Source organism: Pleurodeles waltl, chromosome 4_2 (assembly GCF_031143425.1).
Source record: "Pleurodeles waltl isolate 20211129_DDA chromosome 4_2, aPleWal1.hap1.20221129, whole genome shotgun sequence".
Lineage (NCBI taxonomy): Eukaryota > Metazoa > Chordata > Amphibia > Caudata > Salamandridae > Pleurodeles > Pleurodeles waltl.
Window position 1 is genome coordinate 795,297 of NC_090443.1, and position 25,768 is coordinate 821,064.

The window sequence follows — 25,768 nt, forward strand, 5'->3', positions numbered from 1 at the left end:
ATCATAGCAGGGGATAGTGAAAGTCTTTGTTAATCAGTATGATGCCACCCCAGTGAAGAATTAAAGTCATTGCAACCCTGTGTGATGTGATATCAGGCATTTAATGTATGTTAGTGTAACTTCATGGCAGGTTACGACTGCCATTGCAGCCAAGGGCGAAGTCATAACGGTACAACACGCATCATTATAAACCTTCTTAATGTTATATCAAGAAATATTGAAAAACTTTGTATGTTAGTGTGATGTCACAGCATTGCAAAATAACTTTCCACTGCTACATTCTTATGTTAAAGAATAGGCAGCACTGCCTTACCCCACATTACCAGTGCTCGTGGTAGACACTCGTGACACCCTCGCCCCCACATTAGTAGTGCTCATGGTAGACACTGCTGACCTCCCTCACAACCACACTTGTAGTGCACGTGGTAGACGCTGACTCATCTCCACACTACTGATGGTCATGGCAGACACTACCAACACTGTCTTGCCCCCACTACTAGTGTTATAGGGTCTTTGGGTATACATTTTGTTTTATAACATTAACAACGTGAAGTATCAATTTAAACACACAAATTCACATATACAAATATTAATAATAATACAAAAATAATATGAGTGGTTTTGAAGTACAATTCCTGTGATGTGTGAAGTATGCTTTTCTAATGTATATTAACTAGGCCACACTTCTGTGAAAACGCCATATTGTCTAAGATGGAAGCCATTTCGGTCACTCATTCAGCGCTCCCTCCTTGTGCACATCCCCCCCCTGCAGGCTCCGCAGAAAACAGTTAAGATTTAATGAATGCAGTTATCTTCCACTGTCGTTGTTCTACTCATGATGAACCTTCCCCAGTTCAACTGTAATCTTGCAACATGTTTAATTTTCTTCTGCTTGTATACTGAGACCTATTCGTTCACATAACACGTTATTGTCAATGTAACTGTATCCAAGTATCTCTGGTTAAGATTAGCATACAGGGTGCTGAATAATCATTCGTGTAGTGGGGTAGTGCTTAGGTGTTAAGGCAATATGACGTTTATTTTTCATGTGCTCTGATTTACTGGAGAAATGATACATTAGCTCACACCGTGATACATCTGTAGAAATGTTGATTTCATTTGCAAGAATAATGCATAAAACCTCACGATTTTGGGGGTGAGGCAGAATATTTTCCTGGAGATTTAGATGGTGATAGGGTTGCTGTCCGTTTTTCTTTAGATTTTACTGTCCATTTGGGACTTTGAATAATTTCAGATTTTTGTACACATCTGGATCGAAAGCATTTATGGCATTGACACTGCAACACTATACTTTTGAATTTGGTAATAAAACCCCATAGCTTTTTATTGATCTTTGAACTCCGTTATTGGGTGTGCCTAATCGATTTCAAATTCGAATTATTTAATAAATTGTATTTTTCTTGAGTCAGTTTCTTTGGGGAGATGCTTTAGCGCCAGTACACATTGCCTTTTGAAACTTGAGGTTTTCAATGCCTCCAAACGTGGGAACACTGAGGTAAATTTTGTAGTGTCTTGATTTTTGGGGTAGAGTTTTCCTCCCACACTACTGCTCATGGTAGATATGCCTGATACTGCCTTGCCATTACACTTCTAATGCTTGTGGCAGACACTGCCAACACCGCCTCACCACCACACTGTCAGTGCTCGTGTTAGACATTGCGACACTGCCTTGTCCCCACACTAACAGTGCTAGTGATAGCGAAACCAGAGCTATTACTGGTACCCCCATTACCACTTATAGTATTATTGAAAAATCTATCATCTTCACTTATATTAATACTGTGTGGGAAAACGCTGCACCTCATCAAAACAAATTTAATACATCAATATATCAATCAGCAACTGAGAGGCGACCAGATAACTTTTGCAAGGCGTGTGTGAATCTGTAGTTTTATGTCTTTATGCTAGAAACACCTCTTTTGTTGAAATCTGGAAATTGTACAGCAGATTGTTAATTGTACTGCAAATGCAGTAAAGCCATAATTATGCAGAAAACAGTGTTGCCACTGATTTGCAAAATTTCTGTAGCATTTTGTATATTTAAGCTCACTTCTGAATCCTTGACAAGTCAATTGGTAAGACGATATGGGTGTGCGATTGAGGTGACAATGTTTTGGCAGATGTCATCAATTGGTGGCATTTTTTGCCTTCGATGGTGCCAGGTGGAGCATAATGAGTTCTACTCGAGCAAATTTACCAGTCTCCACAGGAGCAATGGCACTGCATAAACATTAGGTGCCCCTACTGCAGCTCTTCAACCAGGTCTCCAGAGTGAGGGATGAGTTGCTAAAGGAAAGCTGATCCCCTTCAGGAAGAACATGTTAAGGTTCACAGACTCACACAATGTTGTACGGCTCCTTAGGAGTTCACACAGCATAGCTTAATGGATTTCTAGCACACTATCTGAATTGTGTAGGCCTGCTCATGACAGAGGGTATTTCTGGGGTTTGACCAGCTTTCCCTTGACTAAGTAGTACTACAGCTAGCACCAATGGTGTTCTCTTTTAATCCTGACCTGGGATGGCACCATGCTTTACCTTGAAGCAACATATACACTCTTCTATGATGGGATGTACAGTTGCACCCTACTTTTTCCTGAAATCCATAGCACACCTTTCTGAGCCCCACCAGGGGTGGCTCCCGCCTTTTTTCTGAAACCTCTGCCAGACTCTTCTGATCTCAGCTGGGGTGGTACTGTTTTACTGTGAAGTGATTGGCAGTGTTTTCTGAGTCCGGCCTAGTGTAGAACCCTGCTTTACCCTGAAGCCCTGTTCTGATCCTGTCCCAGCGTGCTACCATGCTTCACCCTGGTAGTCTGGGGCAGAGACATAAGTAGGATGTTTAATCCTGAAGTTAATGGGACACTTTTCATATCTCAACCAGTGATGCCTTATTCTGAAACCCTTAAACACTTTATGAGCCTTTTCTAGGGTAGAACACTACTTTATCTCGAAACCCTTGGCGCACTTTTCTGATCCCGTGCACTGGTGTTACCCTGCTTTACCCACAACCCACTGACACTATTCCAAGCAGGCCTGGGCAGGGGTGGTATACTGCTTTACAGTGAAGCCACATGCACTCTGGTTTTATCACAGCCAATTGTGTCACTCTTTGTACCCTGAAGCCACAGGCACACGTTCATGATACCGATCTGTGGTGGCACCCTGGTTATCCTGAAGCTCTTGGCACTCTCTTCTGAGCTGAGCTTGGATGGCGGTCTGTTTCACGCTGAAGCTATTGACTCACTAACTTAGGCCAGCTTGTGGTGTACCCTGCTGTACCCTGAAGCCATTGACACACTGTGAGCCCACCTGCTTTCACATTCACGTTACATAGGTGGCACCCACGCCTACTGTGGCATAAAGAAAAGGGAGGCCCTTAGATTTTTTTCTGTGATCCATTGGTCATAGTCTCACTTCCTAGTAAACTGCAATATTCCAAAACATGTTTTACGGCCATATTCACAGAGGCTTTGCCACGTGGGATATGCAGCTCAAAATTGCCTGTGCTTTTTTAAGTCTTGGCAGATTGAAAAATACTGTTGTGAGTTCGAGCCAATGTTTCAATGCGGCGGATGCACTCTTGCAGGGGCGGGGATAGGGGGCGTGGGTGGGGTGTAGGGGGGTGTTCGAAGAGGAATATTTTAAAATGTTTCCAGGCTGCAAAGCTGGGACCCGTGAAACACTCCTGTTTGTTCCCACAGGTCAGGGGCGCCATGTTCCCGTTGTGCACACAGAGAAAGCTCGCCTTCTTGCTGGGGCTGTTGTCAGCACACGTTTTTCTCATCTGCTTCTCTGTTCACCGTGGGCTCATAAAGGTACGTTTACTTTCTTGATGCATGCAGAATGCTGATAACTCCAAATGCTGACCAAAATGAATCGTACAGATCTTTGTTTTGATTTCTCGAGGTAGGGTGGTCCAAGTGCTTTTATTTATCTTGAAGGCCAAAGACGGTTAAGTCTATTATGCTTCTGAGGGGATCAGCTGCTCATGAATGTGGAATACCAAAATATCAGGGATAGCCAAAGTGACACCACAAGCCTTTTAGCTGCATGCCATCACAGGAAATGGCATCATATGACATCGCATAGCGTTAGCCCCAAGTGTCGTCCCAGGATGTGATGTCAAATGACCCTTTGCTCTGATGAGATCACAGAAAATGAAATCACTAAAGTTAAAAAAACTGGAAGAAGTACGAGATTAATAAAAACACACAACAGTTATCAAAGTCTCTACAGGTAGACCTATGTTTTAATTAGGGTGACACCAACATATGCCAGGGCATAGCCATCGCGTACTATGGCACAGCTATCATAAACCAAGGGCGATCATAAGAACTTACAGCTTACAATGACCACGGACAATTGTTAGAAGTCAATTCACCAGGGTTCAGTATGGAGTAGAAGTGACATAATGGGCTCTTCCCCTTAGAAAATACTGTAAAATTTGACAACACACAAACTCTGACCACAATGGCCTCAACAAAAGTCATGTCATATTGGCCTTTATATCACTGTAGGAAAAGACCACTTTAGTTAAACACAAATTATAACGTACATGATTGATACAATCACAAAATAGATTCTAAAACAAATAAATGTCAAGTTTAGACATTACATGCTACAGCGCTGCTATGATATGGTAGGAGTCCATCTGTAGGCATGCAGTCTTGATCTATCCATGTGTAACTATAATAACTCTTATGGACTGTCATTGTATAGCTAGGAGTAATGATCAGAAGCAGACATATGTTATCCGATTTATCCAGCTTAATCACACCCGGTCAGTGAAACCTCATAAATCCAGGATCAGGCTTAAAGTCTCTGGTACAGGATTATACGGCCAGTGTGCTCTCATTGTCTTCAGGCTGTTCTTGACCACAACAGCATCAAAAAGATCTGAAACTGCATCTTCCAAATTACACGCACAGGCCCATATTTATACTCTGTTTTCGCCAGATTTACGTCATTTTATTTACGCAAATCCGGCGTAAACTTAACTCCATATTTATACCTTGGTGCTAGACCCGTCTAGTGCCAAATTTATGGAGTTTGAGTCATTTTTTGTACGTGAAAACCTACCTTGCACTAATGACATGCAACATAGGCGTTCCCTTGCAAAAAATGACTCTAAGGCGTGTGCGCCTTATTTATCCTCCTGCGTCATTTTGACGCACAGGAAGAGGCGGCCCTTAAGAAATGGCGCCCAGCCTGATTTGTGCCGTTCTTTAACGCCTGGGTCAAGGCAGGCGTTAAGGGACCTGTGGGCTCATTTCCATGGTCTCTGACCATGGAAGCAGTCCACAGGTGCCCTTCCCTGCCCCCAGGGACACCCCCTGCCACCCTTGCCCACCCCCGGAGAACACCCATGGATGGGGGGACCCATCTACGGTAATTACAGGTAAATAAAGGTAAGTATTTTTTTTTTTTTTTTAGGTGACATAGGGGGGCCTAACTTGGGCCCCCCTACATGCCCCTGGGCATGGCCATTGGGCAGGGGGGCATGACTCCTGTCTTTGCTAAGACAGGAGTCATTTCCATGGGGGTTGTCCTTCAAAAAATGACGCTAGTCAGGTTAGAGTAATTTTTTTTTTTACTCTAACCTGACTTGCACCATTCTTTGATGCACAACCCCCAGTCTTCCCTACGCCTCCGTTGCCCGGTTAGAGTCATTTATTTTGATGCTAACCAGGCCGCAGCGCCGGCTACCGTCATTCTTTAAATATTACGCCCAGCTGGCGCGTTGGAATGCCTGTATCCGGCGTTAAACTTTTTGACACAAACTTGCGCTGGCGCAGGTTTGCGTCAAAAAGTATAAATATGGGCCTAAGTATATGACTGAGCAGTCACTGACAATAGAACTATTGGCAGGGAAAGGCTCGCCCTTAGGGAAACTTAAAACCGAATAAATGGGATAAGAACGTGCAACTTCCAAGTTACACAGAAAGCTGAGTAAATATTAGAAACAAAACTACTGTGGGGCGTGACCAAAGCGAAGACTCAACAAGACGCGTCTCTCCTGAGCTCTGCTTGTTGATCTCACCCCCCTCTATTTTTCAGCTTGGGATATACTTTTAAAGGCCTACGGGGGGGCATCAGATACCTAAAAAAGCAGGGATGGCTTCTACGCAGAGAAGAGGACCCGAGGGCTCCCAAAAAAGATATACCCACTTCAGTGGCGGATCAGTGGAGGTGGGCATTTTGAGGGCGACGTGAAAGCCTCTCCAGCTGGGTGGTAGTGCCGGAACACCGCTAAGATGAGGGCGGTCCTGGAACAAGGAAGAGCGCTGCTGCAGACGGGCCACCAAACACGATGAAGGTGATTGTGTGGGGTCCTACACTGCTCCCATCGGCTAGGCCGGTTCCTCGGCAGTGGCATCGTAGGGCCTCACTGAAGTTAAAATCCACCTGGGTCAGCAGCTCCTTGTGAGGCCTTGTTACAGCCAGGAATCGTCTGAGAACCGGGGCAGACATAAATCAGACAAGGGCTTTGGGTTGAGTGCGGCGGAGGGAGCGGCAACACCGTTAGGCCTGGAGGTGCAGCCCAGACCCCTAGAGTGGCCTATGTGCATGGGACCTCTGTTGTGGAGAGAGGCAGCAGACAAGCCTCACCTGATCTAGGGAGCCTTGCAGGGTGAGAAATGCATGTGAGCCAGCCTGGTTTACATATGGACTGACTGGCAATCAGGGTGAAGAATGAACCTTCCTGGACCTGAGCAACCCTGGGAGGCCCAATGTGAGACATAAGGCCCTGGATCCTGGGGGGTGAATTGGCATGATCTGACCGCTGCGTGTCTTGTCCCTATACCCGTGGCCCAGATTACTCACTGTCCACATAGATGGTCTCGCCAGACGATATGTGGGAATCATTGCAATTATCTTTGAAGCACATCTAGTGTCCTGAGAGAAGGATCCTGCTGCCAGAGGCCGACACCCTTCGCGTGCGCCACGGAGGGCTGTTTGTTCTGTCTCACAGCCACATCATCCCTATGTCAACCTTCACAGGAGAGCCTGGCAAATATCCTTGTGTCTCTCTGCATGTTTAGGTTCTGAACCCCTCTTTGGAGAACAGCACCAATACCCTGCTTATGCGAAGGCCTTATTGTAACAATCCGTGCCCATGAGGGGGTCTCTGTAAACTGTAATCTAAGTGGAACACTGTGAATGGTACCCGAGTTCCCAGGAATGCAGCGCCAACACTGGGTCGCTGTGGAACAATCGGTTTAGATCCCTAGCATAGAGTGGTGCTTGCTAGAGCTGCGATGGCATCAAACTGGACGAAGACCCCCTTGTCCAATTACCATCAAAGACATGCCCATAGGCCCCATCCCACTCGGACACAGGGGGACGATTCCACAATACCAGCCCAGACAGCAGGGACGAGCTCAGATGCTCAAACCCTGGTGACAAAAGAAGATATTCAATTGCTGCTTGTTGAATTCCACAAGGATATAGCATCACTTTGTCGGGATTTCTCACGTACCATCTCCGATCCTGATGAGGCAGTGCACCAAATTGACTCTTGTTCGACTGTTATAGAATCAACAGCTATGGATCATGCGATTAAAAATATAGACCGAATGACACGCATTGAAAGATTGGAGAAGAGCTGTGATCTACTTCAAGATAAACTGGACGATTTGGAAAATCGCTCAAGGCGTAATAAAGTCGCATCAGCGGTATCACTGCAACAGTCTCCTCTTCGGAACTCGAAAAACATGTCCAAGCCCTCTTCACCCACATATTGGGCCTCCCAGATGACCAGCTGGTACTTCTGGATCGTACTCACAGGGTGTACTCGACCTACCAGCAACAAAAGAACTTGCCACCTTAAACCCTCACCAGAGTTCACTACTTTCATGTAAATGAGAAAGTGAAACAAGCTGCCAGACATCAGTAACCAGTCACCCTTAGGGGTTACTTTGTCTCCATTTACCAGGATATTTCTGCCCACACGTTGGCCTGTTGCAAGGAAGTAAAAAATGTTGCCTACCACCTTCGGGAATGGAAGATCTCCCACCACTGGGGCTTCCCATTACATCTCCACTTCACTTACCATGTTAAAAGAGTCATTGCTCACACATCAGGGGAGATGTGCAAGACTCTCAGGATGCCTCTACCGCTGGATGCTGAGGCTCCCCAGGATTCAACAGCACTTAAATTGGTTGACCGAGAGGGAGGATGGCGATTTCAAGATGACAAAAAAGAAAGCATGAAAACAAAAGCATTGCACTGCACAGAACCATAGACATGCTTCCTCAGACAATGATATCACAGCTTGACCACCCAGTCCACTAATGGGTCCCACGTCCGAGCCTATTCGACGGACAAGGGGGAGATGCACGAGCTTCCACGAACTCCATCCCACTATGATTACCTAGCTACCACATAAGAATTCGGTGGGGGCAAGTTCTATGTTGGATCTCGCCCTTACAACTCTTTAACTCATGACTAATGATCTATGCCTCATAACATGTTTTTTTGTTTTTGGGGTGGCCCACCTGGTTTCGTCCCCCCCCGCCCCCAGGGAGGGGGCCTGCCTGTACTTGCCATCTGGGCATTTTATGCGCATTAGTTTAGTTATTTGACATTGTATTTAATGTTTATTTTACATTGTTTGACACGCTATCAGGATATTTCAAATGGGGGAGGGGAGGGAGGTGCATGTCCTCTGCGCTTTTCCTGGGGTTGGCTTCACCTCTATTTCGGTACTCAATGAATCTCAATATTATCATCTTAAATGTCCAAGGTCTCAATTCCCCCATCAAACGCAGGGCCCAAACAATTGGTTGTGTAGGCGAGAGATGGATGTCGCCCTCTTACAGGAAACTCATTTGCTCTGAGATGATACCAAGCATTTACACTCCTGTTGGTGTCCCACACAATACCACTCTTTATACACTATTGCTTCCTTTCCAGACAGGGAATCCCCCATCTGCCCTTGGCCTTGACTCAGGACATCTCATATCTTTCTTTAATAAATGCTTGGTGGCATCTACATCCCCGAACTGGATTATATGTTCTGTTCCAATGTTCATAAGACTTATTCCTGTATGATGTTTTGCACACTGCTCCCTCGCCTGTTAGATTCCACGATCGTGGTTAAGGTTCTCTCAGACCATGCTCCTGTAAGCTTAGAGGTGGGTCCCAACACCCCTCAACGCCCATTTCCAAAACCATGGGTCTTAACTTAAATGAGGTAGCATTTCGTGACCCAACCCTTTTTGAATGCATAAAAGATACTCGAGAACATAATTTTGCGAACAATGATGTGTCCCCAGTGACTTTGTGGGATGCGGCAAAAGTGGTCATCAAGGGTAATTGATATTGCACACAGTGACATTCGAGAGAGAGCAGCCAGGCTCCATAGACAACCCAACATTCACAAACAGAACCCCATCACAAAGGGGGTGATACAGCGGACCCTGAGAGACCACTGCTACATACGGGGGGAGCTAGAACATCTCTTGATGAAAGAGGCGGCCAACAAACTCCTCTATGTAGGTCAAACTAATTATGAATTGGGAATAAAGGTGACAGATTATTGGCCCATAAATTATGCCTACAATCCACGCGCAATCACATCCAAGAAATCCATGGAAGGACAAACTGTTATTGGTCTTTCATGACTATTATTCTTCCCAAGCCCTAGACAACACCAAGATGAATATCTGGAACACTACACTACCCCCCCCACCGTCCCATAGAGAGGAAGTGACCCTGGTCGAGGTGGAAATTAGCCCAGATGAGGTTAGAACAATCATTAGCAATCTTACTACATGTAAAGCACTGGGGCAGGATGGGTTTCCTGCTATCTTTTAAAACTTACTGGCTGAACCCCTAGCATTGGTATTTAACTATTAACTACTCCGTTACTGACATGAGGCTAGAATCTCACATAACTCTACTTCTAAAACCCCACAAACCACAAACCAATTGTTCTTCATACCGTCCTATTGAACTCCTAAATTGTGATGCTAAAATCTTCATGTCTATCTTAGTGGCACGTCTACAGCATGTTTTGCCAACAATCATGGCGCCTTGACATCGCACTTTTTCCTTAACAGGCAGGCTAATGACAACACTCGCCTACCAATAGCCTTTATGAAAGTAACAGAACGTGACCATCAACCTCTGGCCCTCCTCTCCCTTGACAGTGAAATTTTTTTTGATAGGGTGGTTTGGAAATACCTATCAAAGATTCTGACCAAAATTCACATGGGCCCAAAGATGGACACTTACATACAAACTAACTTTCAGAAGCCTGCAGCTAAGTTGAAGATCAATGTAACTCTTTCTTCTACTATCACCCTTTCGAGAGGGACTCGTCAGGGTTGTCCCCTATCCCCTTCAGTTTTTGCATTGTCCATGGTGCCTTTGGGCACAAAAATTCAAAGCAATCCAAAAAATTCAGGGAATACACTTCGGCCGGAGGGAGCACAAACTTGCTCTCTTCACAGACAACATACTGTTTCCTCACTAACCCAGATTCTTCCATGCCTGTCCAGATGAGAAAACTAGATTTGTTTTCCAGAACTGCGGGCTTTAGAGTGAACTTTACTAAATCTCTGGCTTGGGGATGGCCGACCCGCATGATAGCCTTGAGACATCCATTCAGATGACTGGGTTTCAATTGTCCAACTGAAAGATCACTTATTTGGGTATTCACCTCGCATTATGCACCAAAGACATATCAAAACAACATTTCCCCACTGCTTACTGCTCTATTCAAAGACATGTACTGCTGGTGCAAGCTAGAAATCTCCTGGCTGGGCTGGCTTAACTGCCTCAAAATGAATTTCATGCTGCGCCTGCTATACTCCCTTCAGACTCTCCAGCAATTAACATCTAAACCTATGCAGACACATATTGGCACCAAAATGCTCAATTTTGTTTGAGGGGCAAATCCCCATGAGTGGCCGGGAAACTATGTATTGTACTGTGGCGGAAGGAGGCCTTGGACTTCCTAACGCATCCACTTATATCCTAGAGGTACAACTCTGGCTCACCCTAGATTGAAACTATAACCCGGACAACAAACCATGGGTGCAAGTAGAGCAGGCTTTCTCCCCGGCACCCCTGGATGGCCTCCTGTGGCATTCTCTCTTGATTCTCCCACTTCTCCCGCTGACATCCATTGTGCTAGCTTATTGGCGTGAGGTAAGAACCAGAAGACTGTTTCCCTCCTATCCTTTCCCCCTTGCTCCTTTGGTGCTCAATAGTGATTTCCCACCTGGAGAACTACACCAAGAATCTTTTGGCTGGGACCAGGGTAGAGCCCCTAGATTGAGACCTTTCTATGATGAGGGCAAATTGCACACTAATGAGTCTGTGAGGGAAAGGGAGGAAACACCCATTAAATCACTATACCACTCAAACATTAGATGCAAAGGCATCTCAAGGCTTTACCTTTACATACTCAACGTCACAAGCCCCCCCCCTCCACACACACACGCAAAAAGATGCATGCATACATGGTAGAATAGGAAAGGGAATTAGGAACAAAAGATTCTGAGGACATATGGGGAGCAATCTGGCAGCAGGAGTCTAAATCCTCAGTTTGCCTTCGCCGTAAAGAAAACCCCTACAAACTCCTTACACAATGGTATTTGACACCAGTACAGCTACACAGAATGTGAAGGGATGCGGGAAGCAGGGCACGACCTTGCACACATGGTGGACTTGCTCAAAAATACCGTTTTTTTGGGAGGAGGTCCTACTTAACATACGTAGTATAACCAACGTCACAATTCCCCGATATCCCTTGTTGGTCCTCCTGGGTATCCTGGGAGCAGAGAGGGCTCTCCCCACAATGACTCCAAGGGGGCGGTTTCTGTCTCACATCCTCTTAGTGGTGTAACTATGCATAGCACAAATGTGGAAACAGCCTCACGCACCCACTCTAAATATGTGGTGGGGTAAACTGTGGAACTTAGATGCCATCGAAAAGCATACCGCTGTTGTTAGGGATAGAGTGGCTAAGCTTGAGGCGGTATGGCTTCCCTTTGTTACACATATTCGGCGTCAAAACAGGGGAGGGGGCGTACATCTTACTATGTCAAAGATGTTAAAAGCTTCAGACATTTGGGTCTTCTCCTCTTCGGACTCTGCATATGACTCTGTTTGACTTGCCAACTTCTTAGGCCCAATTTTTTTTTTTTTTTTGCTGTATCATTGTTGTGGAGATAAGGAGACATCCATACTGGGTATGACTGTTGTTTGTGCTACAAGGGTCCACATATGTTTCTTGTATGAGACAGTGGAAAGGAGGAGCCTGAGGGATATTCTTGGACCTCTGGGGGTGTTTGGGGTGGTTTCTCCTACCCAGTCCTCTTGTCGCGAATGATGTATATTTTATGATGCTGTAAAGAGTGTCTTGTTCTTTATACTAAAATGCTTAATAAAGGTGCTAATAAAAAGAAACCGAACTACCGCCAGGGAAGGGATTACCCATCAGGAAACATTTTCCTCTGTGGCGACGGGATACCTTCTCACCCACACTAGGCTGGTCTTCTGCTGCAGGCTGTCCAGCTCATGCTGGGTTTTCCTTTAACTTGAAACAACCATATAAAGTACAGTAGGGAAGATGCAGGGAGCCAGGTAGGGGCACTGGAGTTCTACGGATAATGCAGATGGGAGAGGTGTGGCACAATCGGCGTTGCCAGGGAGCAAAGGGGAGCTTACAATGTGGGGGTTGACATTTTGTGGAGCTTGGTTATGGCAAATGCCAAATAATATGCCAGGGGTGGGGGCTCAAAGGGGGCCAGTGTACCAGCTACCTCGAGCAGAAGTGGAAACCGTTACCTGCTGCTCTTTTTAATTCTTCTCTTTACACTAGAGGTTAGGTGAAATAATGAATTTTAGGAAAAAAGGATACAAGTATTATATAGTGAAATGTCTACAAAACAATGGTTGTGTATTCTTTCCATAGCCTGGACATTTTCCATGTTCAAACTCCTCTCCACCCCCTACTCACTCTGAGAAATGATAAAAATAAATTACTCCTGCCTCGAGAAGGAGTAAATTACTTTACAGGATGGGATAGGAACACCTCAAAATTGGTAGGTGTGTGCATTTGAACTTGTTTATTAGATTTTTATGAACATTCATAATAGATTTTGCAGGAGTGTTCCTTTAGACTTGTGACTGTCACAAGTTTCGACGAGGCTCCTTTGAAAACGTTTAGAAATTCTTGAATTTCGTAGCTCAGCGCTCTTAGGAGGCGATTTATTTGCAGTTACAGGTTTATAACTGTCTTTCATTGTTGGGCCCATTGCAGACAAGTATCATAATGCCACGTGGGACAGCTTCAAACAATGATAGCTTTTTAACATGCTGCATTTGTCGACCTTTAATCTCCCTTTTAATATTGTAAGCTACCAGCCATATGAAAGATGTGATTGGTTAAAAAATCTGGAATAGGCTCAACCTCTCACACAGAACAAAGAACGAGCTGACTTCAATATAGGTACGTCTAATTGCACAGACATGTGGGGCCAAATGTATCATGCATTTTTGCGATCGCAAGCAGCCCGTATGTATGAATTCCAATTTGCGATTCGGTAACTTGTTACCGAATCGCAAATTGGAATTGCAACTACATACCGATTCGGTATTAGGAAGGGGCATGTGAAGGGAGTCCCTTTCTAATACTGAATTGTAGCTGTATGTAGGAATGTTTTGTGACCCAAATGTGGTTGCAAAACATTCGCATTTTACCACCTACTTCAAGTAGGTGGTAACCCATTCGCAAACGGGAAGGGGTCCCCAAAGGACCCTTTGTGAATGCACAAGAAAACATTTTTTAATTCTGCTCTTAAAGAATGAAAACGGGCTGCATTAAAAAAAAAAAAAATCTTTATTTAAAAGCAGTCACAGACATGGGTCTGCTGTCCCTAGCAGGCCACCATCCCTGTAATTATCGCCGTTTACAATGGGTCAAAATTTGAGACCTACCTCATGAATATTAATGAGGTAAGTCGATTTGAGAGCCATTGGGAATCGCTAAATGAAACTCCTGGAGTTTCATACATTCAAATAGTGATTACATAATTGCGATTCGCAGATAATTGCAATTAGGTAATCGCTATTTAAAAAAATTATACATCTGGCCTATAATGATTTAAGACCACATGTACAAAGCTTATTTTTTTCTTATCGCAAAAGGCCCGATTCGCAGAATCGGGCCATTTGCAACAAGAAAAAAGCATTTTGGAATGCACAAACCCAATTTTGTGATTCGGTAATCTCTTTACCAAATCGCAAAAAGGGTTTGCGAGTCGCACCTAGGAAGGTGCGTTCCCTTCCTAATTGTGAGTCGCAGTGTGATGTATGATTGTTTTGTGACCGTGAATGTTGTCACAAAACAATCTCAGTAAGCACCAATTTCAAATTGGTGCTAACCCATTCAAAATCGGCAAAGGGGTCCCCGTGGGACCCCTTCTCCATTGTGAATGCATGCAAAAATATTTTTTCGGAGCTGCCTGCTCTGAAAAAAATGAAAAGAAATCTTTTTTCATGTTTGTTTTTGAAATGCATTCCATTTGCCTTTAAGGAAGATTGGCTGCATTTCCCCCCAAAAATACAGCTTTATTTAAAAGCAGTCACAGACAAGGTGGTCTGCTGTCCCCAGCAGGCCATCATCCCTGTGCGGCCATTCTCAATGGGGTCACAATTTGCGACCTATCTCATGAATATTAATGAGGTAGGTCATCTGTGACCTCACTGGGAATCGCAAACAGTGTGAGTTACACTGTTGGGCAGTAGGCATTGCGACTTGCAATTTGTGAATCCTAAAGATTCACAAATTGCGAGTCGCACTACCAAAGGGTCGTACATCTGGTCCTTAGTGACTACCTCCAGTATAAAGTAAGTCATGCCTGCTCTCTGTCTCCTTTGTGTCTTGCCTTTCTACTGCTGAGCTTTCAACATGTACTGACAGACAGCGAGTCATTCTTTTCACCTTGGGCCTGGGGGGGTGGACGGGGAGGTCGTCTGTGTCTGGAAAGGAGATTAGACCTGGAGTCTCTTCAAATCAAATGTATTCTTTTACAGCTCTATCTGTCGACATTTACATTGAGTTAGCAAAGAACGCATCCTATTGGACGCCTGATATTTCCTGCTGCCCTACGGCATCAATTTGATGAGCCTGCAAAGCAGAATGGGGTTTGGGGGTCATGAAGTCTTAGTCAGCTTGTGGCCAAGTTAAAACATCTGTAGTTCTGGCTAAAAGGACAACAGTTTCAAGTTGTAAACTGCACTGTTGCAATCGCAGAATCTAGCAAATGTTGGTTTTGAAACTAACTGTGAGGGCAATAAAAATTCGATTGTTTTTCACAGATTCAAAGCCTTTGAGCCCTTGAGCTGAAGGCATCAAAATAAAGGTACGCTAGGCAAGGTTCACCTGAGTTTCTCTCTAGTTGGCTCACTTAATCATTGGGTCCCTCATCAAGGTGGATTCAGATGTACATAATATCCGTCCTCATGGAGACCTACACCCCTTCAGAGGCCATGATGTAGAGAGCTCCTACAGAAATATCTCCTGCACACTTTTTTTGTCTCTAATGGGGCATCACGTGGCTTTCCAAAGAAGAAACTGTCACACAAACAGAGTGAAGGGTCCCTAATGCCCTCTGCACCAACTTCCAAAGAGCACCCTGGCAGGAGGTGCACTTAACACGTTCTATGTCTTGGGTAGTGCACAGTTACAATGTTCCTCAGTGATTCGCCCATGTGCTTTGTTATTTTATGTTGTTATGTTGATTTGTATTGCCCACTTATCACCTGAGAGGGTATCCAGGCACTTGGGCAAGGTGTCGAGATGTGTGGTCCTAAGTTGCTTAAATGAAGATCAGGTTTTCAGCTTCTTGCGGAGCTCAGTGGGTGAGGAGGACACTCTGATGTGCTAAAGGAGGTCGTTCCATGTCTTGGGTGTGATGTAGGAGAATGAGCGACCTCCAGTTTTGCTATTGTGGATGTGAAGAGTGTGTGCGAGTGAGAGTGAGGCAGAGTGTAGGTGGCTGATGGGTTGCTGATAGTGTATGCGGCTGTTCAGGTATTCTGGTCCTATGTTGTGTAGGGCTTTGTATGTGTGCTTGAGAACTTTGAATTGGCTGAGCCTGTGAATGGGGAACCAATGAAGGATTCAGAGATGTGGTGTGATGTGAGTGCGGCATGGGAGGTTGAAAATGAGTCTTACATCTGCGTTCTGGATGGTCTGGAGGATGTTTAGTAGTTGTTTGGAGATTCCGGCATGGAGAGTCTTGCTATAGTCCAGCCTGCTGGTGATGAGTGCTTGTATGACACTCCATCTGGTATTCTAAGGCAACCATTTGAAGATCTTTCACAGCATGCATCAGATGTAGAAGCAGGAGTTGCACACTATATTGAATTGATACACCATGTTGAGCTTGTCATCTAGGATGATCCCTTGATTTCTTGAGTGGTCTGTGGGTGTTGGTCCTAGCTCTGATAGCCACCAGGTAGAATCCCATGGGGAGGTTTTGTTGCTAAAGACTGGTACTTCCATCTCGTTGGAGTTGAGTTTCAGGCAGTTAGTTCTCATCTACTTTGCTACCATAGTCATGCAGTTGGTGAAGTTGGTTCTGGTAGTATTTATCTTGTCCCTATCAGGAAAGGGATGAATTGTGTGTCATCAGCGTTGGAGATGACCGTGATGGCTTGCAATTGGATGATGTTCATGAGTGGTGTCATGTAGATGTTGAAAAGAGTGGGGCTAATGGACTATCCCTGTGGAACATCGCTTATCAGTTTCTTGGTCTCTGATGTGAAGTGTGGCATCCTGACACTTTTGGTTCTTTCCGTGAAGAAGGAGCAGATCCATCTGAGAGTGGATCCTTGTATGCCGATTTCGTGGAGTCTTCTGGTTAGGGTGCTGTGGGAGACAGTGTAGAAGATCGTGGAGAGGTCAAGCAGGATGAGGGCTTCTGTTTCTCCTCAGTCCAGATATTTCAAATGTTGTTGATGACCATGATGAGTGCTGTTTTGGTGCTGTGGTTTTTCTGTATCCTGATTGTGTGCTGTCTAAAAGATGGTGAATTTCGCGGCTGGTTGTGTGTTTCTTGTTAATGACCTTCTCAATCACTTTGGCAAGATAGGGAAGGAGGGAGGTGGGTCGGAAGGTGCTCAGTTGTATTAGGTCTGCTGTGGGCTTTTTGAGGAGGGCATTGATTTCTACAAGTTTCTAGTCATCTGGGAAAGTGGCAGATGTGATGGAGGTACTAATGATGCGGATCAGGATGGTGCTGATTAGTGATGTTCCCAGGTTGTAAATGGGGTGGGGGCAAGGGCCTTTTGGGGACCTGAGAGGATGTTCCGCATAATTGAAAATGTATTGTTTCTTGTGAGGGTTGATCAAATGATCCGGCAGCCTTCTTAGTTGTTTGTGGGTAGGTTAGGTATGAGGTAAGTAATTAGTTCTCTGGGGTTGGATTGGTGTGCAAAGTTGCTGTCTGTCATATGGCACTAGTGCATGAGCCAAATCTATTACCAGAAAATAGTTTAAAAAAAACAAAGAATTAAAACCTTTTAAAAAAAAATGCAGATCAGTCCATGATTCTGATTCTGTTTCTGGATTAGAAATTCTAATACAAAATGTCTGCTTTTAGGGGTCAGCGAACAATGGGCCTTTCTCTGATACCAAAGTCAAAGAGGAGCACAAAAACAGGCAGAAATTCTACTGCTCCATAGGGGCACTTTGGTAATACAGACACTGAAAAACGAGGAGACCAGGTTTTATTGGCACACAAGCTTCTCTAAGCTGCTCAAATCCCATCTCTTTGACAGGAGTCAGAGTAGTCTTGTGTTTCCACAGTCACTACCTGGAAGCTCGATTTCCATGTAGAGTACACTACCAAAATTAGTTCATTTATCCATTGAGACATCGTCCATATTTTCCTCCCTCTTTCCTGCTTTTTTGCTCTTCATGTCCTCACACCTTCTCTGTCTGTCTGTCTCACTCTTGCTCTCCCTCACATTTGATCCATACATTCCAATCACCCACCTATCCATCCACTTCACCCATCATACACCCATCGCCGGAACCAGGGGTGCAACCAGACCTAAACTTTGGGGGGGAGGGGCTAGTACATCAAGCAGCATGGTGGGGCTACTACTTCACATAAAGCGGGATGATACATTCTCAGGGCCCGTATAAGAGCACACATTGCCAATAAGTCAGCCTTTAATGTGCTAACACATTCAAACAGCATTAATGGGTATCTGTATTTTTACACATCAACACATTAAAGCCAGATCCACTGGCTTTGTCAATACTTTCTACTCAAACACTAAGCACTGCTGAAACTTTGAGTGTATCCACCTGTGAGTATTAGATGTCTGCAAGATGTTTCGTACCAAGTGAATCTTGTGCCTGTGTGCATGTCTGACACACAGATAAGAAAGCATTATTGTAAAGGTCCCTTTTCTTACTAAAAGCAACATGAGTCACATAATAAACAAATGTCTCAGGGAACAAAAATATGTCTATAAGGGGGATCCCTAAATACACATGAAAGTGCTCCTTCAGACATTGGGGAGACTTATGTGAACCCTGTTAAAGGTGTACAGCATTAAATGGGATAAAGAAAACTATATCAGGCTTCTATGTCAATGTCACAACATGAGGGGTGATCACAAAAAAGTAAGGGGCATTCACAGAGCGGAATAAGGGGGATAACTTCACAATGTAAACAAATGTCTCAGTTTACACTGTTATAGCACAAACTTAGCTGGGGAGCAACCGTGTGTTGTATATTCTGTATCTTGTCCTCCACACTATCTTTTCTCAATCCCTTTGCTATCATTCTGAACGTCTCTCCAACCTTTTCCTCCAGACTCCCTATCAGAGACAGGCCATGTCAGAGACTAACCTGGGTGAGAGGTTTGTGGTAGTCCCACAGATTGAAAGCTTATCACTTGTATCTCAGTACTCACAGAAGTTCAGATTTTACATTGTATTAATTAATAGTGAAAGAGCTGAACTCTGCCTGTAAACTGGTTCAACACAATCTATGAACAAACACAAATCATGCTGTGCAGGGGCTGAGCTCTATGTATACAGGGACTCTGCTCTAGTTCAGTGCAAGCAATAAACTGTCTGTAAAGAAACTCAACAGAATATATTTAGGAGCTTAGCTCCTTATATGTATAAACTCTGTTCTATCTGCAGGGGTTCTGCACCATGTATGCAGGAACTCAAGTGTGGGGTTCCGACCAGAGATGCTGACTTTGGATCTGGCAAAGTAAGTTTGAGTCTCGACTTCAGCTCAGCCTCCTGTAATCCTGGGCAAATTACTTAGGGGATCATTACGATGCCGCCCGCCAAGATCTGACCGCCGTGCAGCCGCCAATGGGGCCGCACCCCGCCGTGGCCATTTGGAGATCCCCGCTGGGCCGGCGGGCGGAACATAGGAGCCGGCTCCAAAAGGAGCCGGCGGAGTTGCGGCCATGCGACGGGTGCAGTTGCACCCGTCGCGCTTTCCACTGTCTGCTTAGCAGACAGTGAAAAGCTGCATGGGGCCCTGTCAGGGGGCCCCTGCACTGCCCATGCCAGTGGAATGGGCAGTGCAGGTGCCCCCAGGGGCCCCATGACTCCCCGTTCCGCCAGCCTTTTCCTGGCGGGCAAACCGCCAGAAAAAGGCTGGCGTTCGGGGACTCGTAATCCCCTGGGCAGCGCTGCAAGCAGCGCTGCCCAGGCGGATTATCACCGCCGGGGCAAAAGTGGCTTCCGCCGCGGCCGTAATACGCCTGGAAGCACCGCCAGCCTGTTGGCGGTGCTTCCGTCATTTTAGCCCTGGCGGTCTCGTACCGCCAGGGTCAAAATGACCCCCTTAATCTCCCTGTGCCTAAAAAACATGTAACTGGTACTCATATAAAATGCCCCATTACCTTCATGTCAAGTTTGTGCTCAGTGGTGTAACAAAAGTCCCCGCATCCCCACAGTGGAGGGGGCCCCAGAGCTCCAGGGGGCCCCCTCGGCACAATACCTGGCCTGAGTGAGTCTGGAGGTGGAGGGCTCCACGTTTTGCAGAGTGGCCCCTCCAGTTTTGTTACGCAAATGTTTGTGCTATATAAACTTTAAAAAAAACAGATCAACTCAGTCTGAGAATGAGCTCTGCTCTGATGAGGATGAAGCTTATTTATGACAGTCCCACGTTCTCTGCATGCACGGGAACTATGTTTCTCAGTGCAGAAACTCATTTATGTCTTCTACGTATTCAGCTACATATCTAGCAGTGTAACTTACTTCAGTTTTTGGTTCCTCTACTTAATCAGACAAGCACTGAACTGTAGTTCTCGATCCGAGACAATTTTTACACTATGATTGTTATGTTATGCAGCAACGCTCTAGACATGCCATGCTTTGGCTGAGTTCACCTTGTCAAGTTCTAAGTAGGGGACCTAGTGGAAATCTGAGGGACCAAATCACATTTTCATGGGGATAATGCTTGAAGGTCCAGGTTTGTAGGTAACCATGATTTTGAGAAAAGTCAGACAAAAAATGTATTAATGTGTCTTTTGGTAAACAAATACTTCCTGAGAATGTTTAATTATCAAAACTACATTTGGTGGCCTCAGGTAGGCCTGGGCATAGCTCATGGCGTTCCACTCCGTGGAATTCCGCAGAGTTGATTTAAAACTCAGTGGAATAAACTCAGTGGAATTATGCAGAGGCAGAGTTCCGTGAGTGGCAGAGTGCCACTGCCGCCTGCCCTTCAGTGCCCTAGTGGCACCCTGCCTTGAATGCACCCGATGTTGAAAGTGTCGGGCCTGCTTAGCGCTTTTGAGACCGGGCGCATTCCGGACAGGACAGTAGGCAGAAAAAGTTGCTGTTTCAAGCCTATTGTGCACCAGCATTCCCCCCACACGGGGCAGACCAGTGCATGACAGGCCTGAGCAGACGGGTGCACGAAAGGCCTGAGCTCACGGGTGCACAACAGGCCTGAAACAGCACCTTTCACTACCTAAGGCCGGGGCCGTAGGCAGCAAAAGCTGCCATTTCTGGCCTTTTGTGCACCCGCCTGCCTCGGCTGTGTGCACATAGAAGAGAAAGGGAAACAAGGGTCTTACCTGGGTCCAGGTCGACTCCAGGGTCCCCATTGCCACTTGCCAGCTGCCTGGCTCTTTGTCTCCCTCTGCCCCCTGCTCCTGGGCCTGGCCCGGGCTGCTGGTGGAGTGACGCCTGGAGGATCCGGAGCTGGTGACAGCAGCAGCTCCATGCCGCCAACGTCGGGCCAAGAGTGTGCACTGTAGCCCAGTTATAGGCCACACAGCACAAGCGCAGACTGTCTTCGCTTGTGCTGTGTGGCCCATAACTGGGCTACAGTGCACACTCGGTGAGCTCCACTCCGCTCCGCTCCGCTGTCGGGGCTATTGGAGTTTTTGGTAGAACTCCGCGCTTCAGGCAGAGTGTTGAGTGCCAAAAACTCCATTAACTCCTTGAGCAGAGCAGAGCTCACCGCCCGCCCCTAGCATCAGGCTACTTCATTGCTTTGATGCTGTGATGGGGAATGTGGTTGTTTTAGTATATTCACTCAGATGTCATCCCTATTCAACCTCTGTGATTCCCTCACCTATTTAAAATGTGAACTCCTGTCTGTGGATGTGAGCTTGAGCTTTAAATTCCCCTCTTCAGGCAGACATTCAAAAGAAGGGACACATTTGGACTGTGTCTCACAAGAAGGTGCATTAATGCATAGGAATATAGTCACCGGTTTGAAATGGAAATAGGATAGTATGAGGCAGGGGCAGCACCAGCTGACTAAAAAAAGTGGGTCAGCTTGAAAGAGAGCAAGGCCCAGAGGTTGCGCACCCCAGATGTGTTTCAATTGGCAATTTAAATGTATCTGTGTGTTAGATTTGGCGATAGGCGCCTTTTTCACCATGATTTCCAACCACCAACTACCACTTGCAGAGATGGCAAAGAGGCCCAGTAGGCAAACCACACAAGGGCAGAGTGATTTGGGGTACACAATGCTGTTGCACCAGAAAGCTTTGGGGGTGCAGTGCTAGGTGCTGTCCATGCACAGCGACATGCTGATCCTCTCGGCCAGTCTATTAAACGTTCAGCTACCAAAAACCCAGGGCAAGAGGCACACAGCGTTTTATGAGGTGAACTCTGAGACATCAGCACCCAGCAGCCTGCAACAAGGGACAGTGGAATATTGCACTCCACATGTATTCCTAATGTGATGCACATGCCCTGTCCTACCTAAACTGACCTATATAGAAATCATGAGGTAGAGGAGCACAATGACAGGTGGCTCCTCTCTGCTGCCTGTGTATGGACTGTTAGAGTAAAATGCATGACTGTTGAAATAACTGTGTGACATGACGGTATTGTCAAGCCATCACTCTGAAGCAAAAACTGCCTGTTAGGCCAAGGCTCGCCTTCCTTCCAAGGTAGAACAGGCAGCAAGAGTATTTTACACAGAGACTGCCTAAGGAACCTTCTTTTAACCGTTCTTGTTCCTGCTGATAAGTGTTGGTGCCACCTACCATCAGTCACCAAAATAAACTATCTGCTGCCCAGACCCCTACTGGCCAATATCACTTTGAACACTCTTAGGACCAGATTTACAATGGATTTGCCCTGGCCTGATGTATGTTGTCGCAGTGCAACGCAATACAAGTCTTTTAGTGGTATTTACTAAGCCACTCTGTGTGGTTTATAAATCCTCAGTAACTGATAGAAATGGGGTCTCTAGTTGACAGTGGTTTGCACCCTGTTCAACTAGGGACCCTCACTCTAGTCAGGGTAAGAGAGTCACAAAGCTAGGATAACCTCTTCTCGCCCCCTTGGTAGCTTGGCATGAGCAGTCCCGCTCATCTTAGAGGCAATGTGTAAATATTTATACACACACACACACACACACACACACACACAGTAACACAGTGAAAACATTAAAAAGGACTCTCCCCCAGTTTAGAACAAGCATTTGCAATGCAATGGGTCTCACATTTGCTTGAGTTTGAGCAATTGGCGGTGCAAATTCAGAACTGGACTTTTCTTGCCACATAAATTGGTCAACCCTGCCTCATAATTTGGTCTTTTCCTGCCACATAATTCCAGTGGCCCTGCATATAACTAAAGCACTTCCATTTACCTCCTTCCTCTATCTGCAGCCAAAAATGAAAATGTTGCCATTTAGCATCCTAATTTAAATCTGCCATGCTATTTCCAATAGAATACCACTTTCACCATTCCACCTCAGAGTTTCTGGCTTACTAACACAATTCCCAAAACAAGACAGCCACGGAGGAGTAACGAGAGAAATAAACTAGATGGGTCACCTAAACATATCAAGAGTTTTCAAACAGTCAGAGTGTAATACGGATGTTAAGTTCACCTGAATCATGGTCATAATTGTAAAAAGGAGAGATACAATTATCATACAAACCCAATAAAAACCTTTTATCAGAAGTAAACGTTTGGCATTATTCTGTAATGCTCAGAACAGCCTCTGGAGGACACCACAATGAAAATAGCATGTGTAAGAAACATGGTCATGATACCATATAGTTAGCCTCTAGGGGGGCATAACCACAAGTAAAGAAAATGTTTGAAAGTATTGCAGTGTAACCAGAAGGCGTAGTGCATTCTACATTTTCAGAATTAGCAGGCCAACTGCAATGATATTACAAACAACCCTTAGAACACAAACTATTCTCAACTGTAAAACAAAAGCTCCAGCCATGAGAGAGATTAAAAGGACACTGAATGGAGAGAGGGGGGTTATTATTTTGGGGTCCCCCCTAACCTATTGTCAGAACCCAGAGATGCTCTAGACAGAAAGAGCTGGTTGTGGTGAATGTTTTGAAGGTGGTCCCCTTGTCCTAGGACCACCAGAGGCTGAGTTATGAGCAAAAACAGTTTTGTAAAAGAATGCCCCGCAAAGCATTATGGGACGACCAAGTGCAGCCAATATTGTAGTATGCTGATTGTAATGCTCAGAACAGCCCCTTGAGGACACCACAATAAAAATATCATTTGTAAGAAAGATGGCCATGTAACCATATAATTAGCCCCTAGAGGATATAACTACATGAAAATAGAATGGCATAAAGTAATGTAGTACAACCATATATTTAGGCCCTAGAACCTTACATATTTTCAAGCCTAGCAGGTCTACAGCAATACTAAGGCCCTTAAAACACAAACTACTCCAAGCTATAAAACAAAAGTTCCAGCCATAAGAGAGCTTAAAAAGGGACTGAAATGTTTTGAAAAAGAATGCTCGGAAAGCATTATGGAGTGACTTTTCCCGAGGGCAGTGAATATTGTAGTATCAGCTCTCCCGTTGTGCCAGGAGAGCCGCGTTGTGGATTTCTGTGCTTTTTTAAGTAAAGCATTTAAGTGTTTTTGGGAACGCTATTGAGTGTGAAGGGAAAAGCCAAAAGAAATTACTTTGATAAGGTAACAGTGTTAACAATATGACCAGCGCACCAATACCGCAGATGGAGTTTGTGCTGTTGGCACTGTTCAGGCTGTAAGCGCCGTGAGGGCCATGGCTGCCATGGAGCACGAAGGGGAGAGACAGAAGAAAAAAAATTGTTCACCCACTCTGAAGAATATCGGCAATCGTGCAATTATCCATGTAACAGGGTCAGTCTGCATGGCGGTAATGAAACCGCCTGAGGCGAGACAAATGTAAAGCAATTACCAATGACATCAAGGGATTTTTTAAAGGCAAGCTCACGAGTGAGTGAAAGTGATGGGCATGAGGTGGGCATGGTTAAAAGCCCACAACACTTACAACGGGTCAAAGCGCTTGCGCTTGACCTAAAAATAGCCAGTATTTATCTGAATTAAGCAAGACCAAAACGACAAAAAATGCAACGTACACAAGTAAAGATATCACTTTTTAAAATTGGAAATGAGTCATAATCCATAGGAATCAATGATTGTATCTTTCTAGCACAAAGTACTTGTGATACGTCAAAAACAAAGACAATACAGGCCGCAGGGGAGGTGAGGCGCTGAAAAGCAAATCAATGAGTCAGTTCCTTACTGTGCAGGGGAGGAGATGAGTCGATTCTTTCCTCACAGGAAAGGCGATGCGTTGATTTCCCAAAATGCAGCCTCGGTTACTTTCTGCTGTGAGGGGTCAATGAGAAATTGACTCCCCAAGGACGATGCATGGAAAATCCAGACGTGCTGTGTTGATGGAGCCGAGGGAAACGGGCGCTGTGTCGATACTGCAGCCATGGGACAGGAGCTGTGTCTATTTTTTTATTTTTTTTCCTGCCGCCGCACTTCGGTGCGTGGATTGCCTTTTTGAGGTCACCAGTTTACACTTCCACGGGTCCAGGGACTGGAGTTGGCACCACTTGGCAAGTCAGGACTCTCAGCAGAAGAGCCCAGGCACAGATGAAGTCTTTGATGTCCCTGGGACTTCTTAACAGGAGGCAAGCTCAGTTCAGGCCCTTTGGAAAGCAGGATGTAGAAAGCAGAGTCCAGTCTTTTCACTCCCATGACAGACGCAGCAAGCAGCAGGCCAGCACAACAAAGCAACAGGCAGTGACAGTCCCTCCTACAGCATCCAGATCTTTTTCCTGGCAGAATGTCCTCAGTCCAGAAGTGTTTTAACTTTGTGGGGTCTGAGCTCCACAACGTATACCCATTTCTGTCTTTGAAGTAGGCAAACTTCAAAGAGAAGTCTTTGTAGTGCACCAGATCCTGCCCTTTCCTGCCCTGGCTCAAGACACACTCCAAGACTGGAGACTGC

General features: G+C 45.4%; 1 protein-coding gene across 2 annotated transcripts in view; it reads left to right on the forward strand.

Moving 5' to 3' along the window:
- Window positions 1-25,768, forward strand: part of LOC138292018 (NXPE family member 2-like) — a 250,316-nt gene that overhangs the window by 44,355 nt on the left and 180,193 nt on the right. For both annotated transcript variants that reach the window (XM_069230332.1, XM_069230331.1), the window contains exon 2: window positions 3,725-3,838. In XM_069230332.1, coding sequence (XP_069086433.1) covers window positions 3,737-3,838 — 102 coding nt within the window. In that variant the 5' untranslated portion in view covers window positions 3,725-3,736. The remainder of the gene's footprint in view (window positions 1-3,724; window positions 3,839-25,768) is intronic.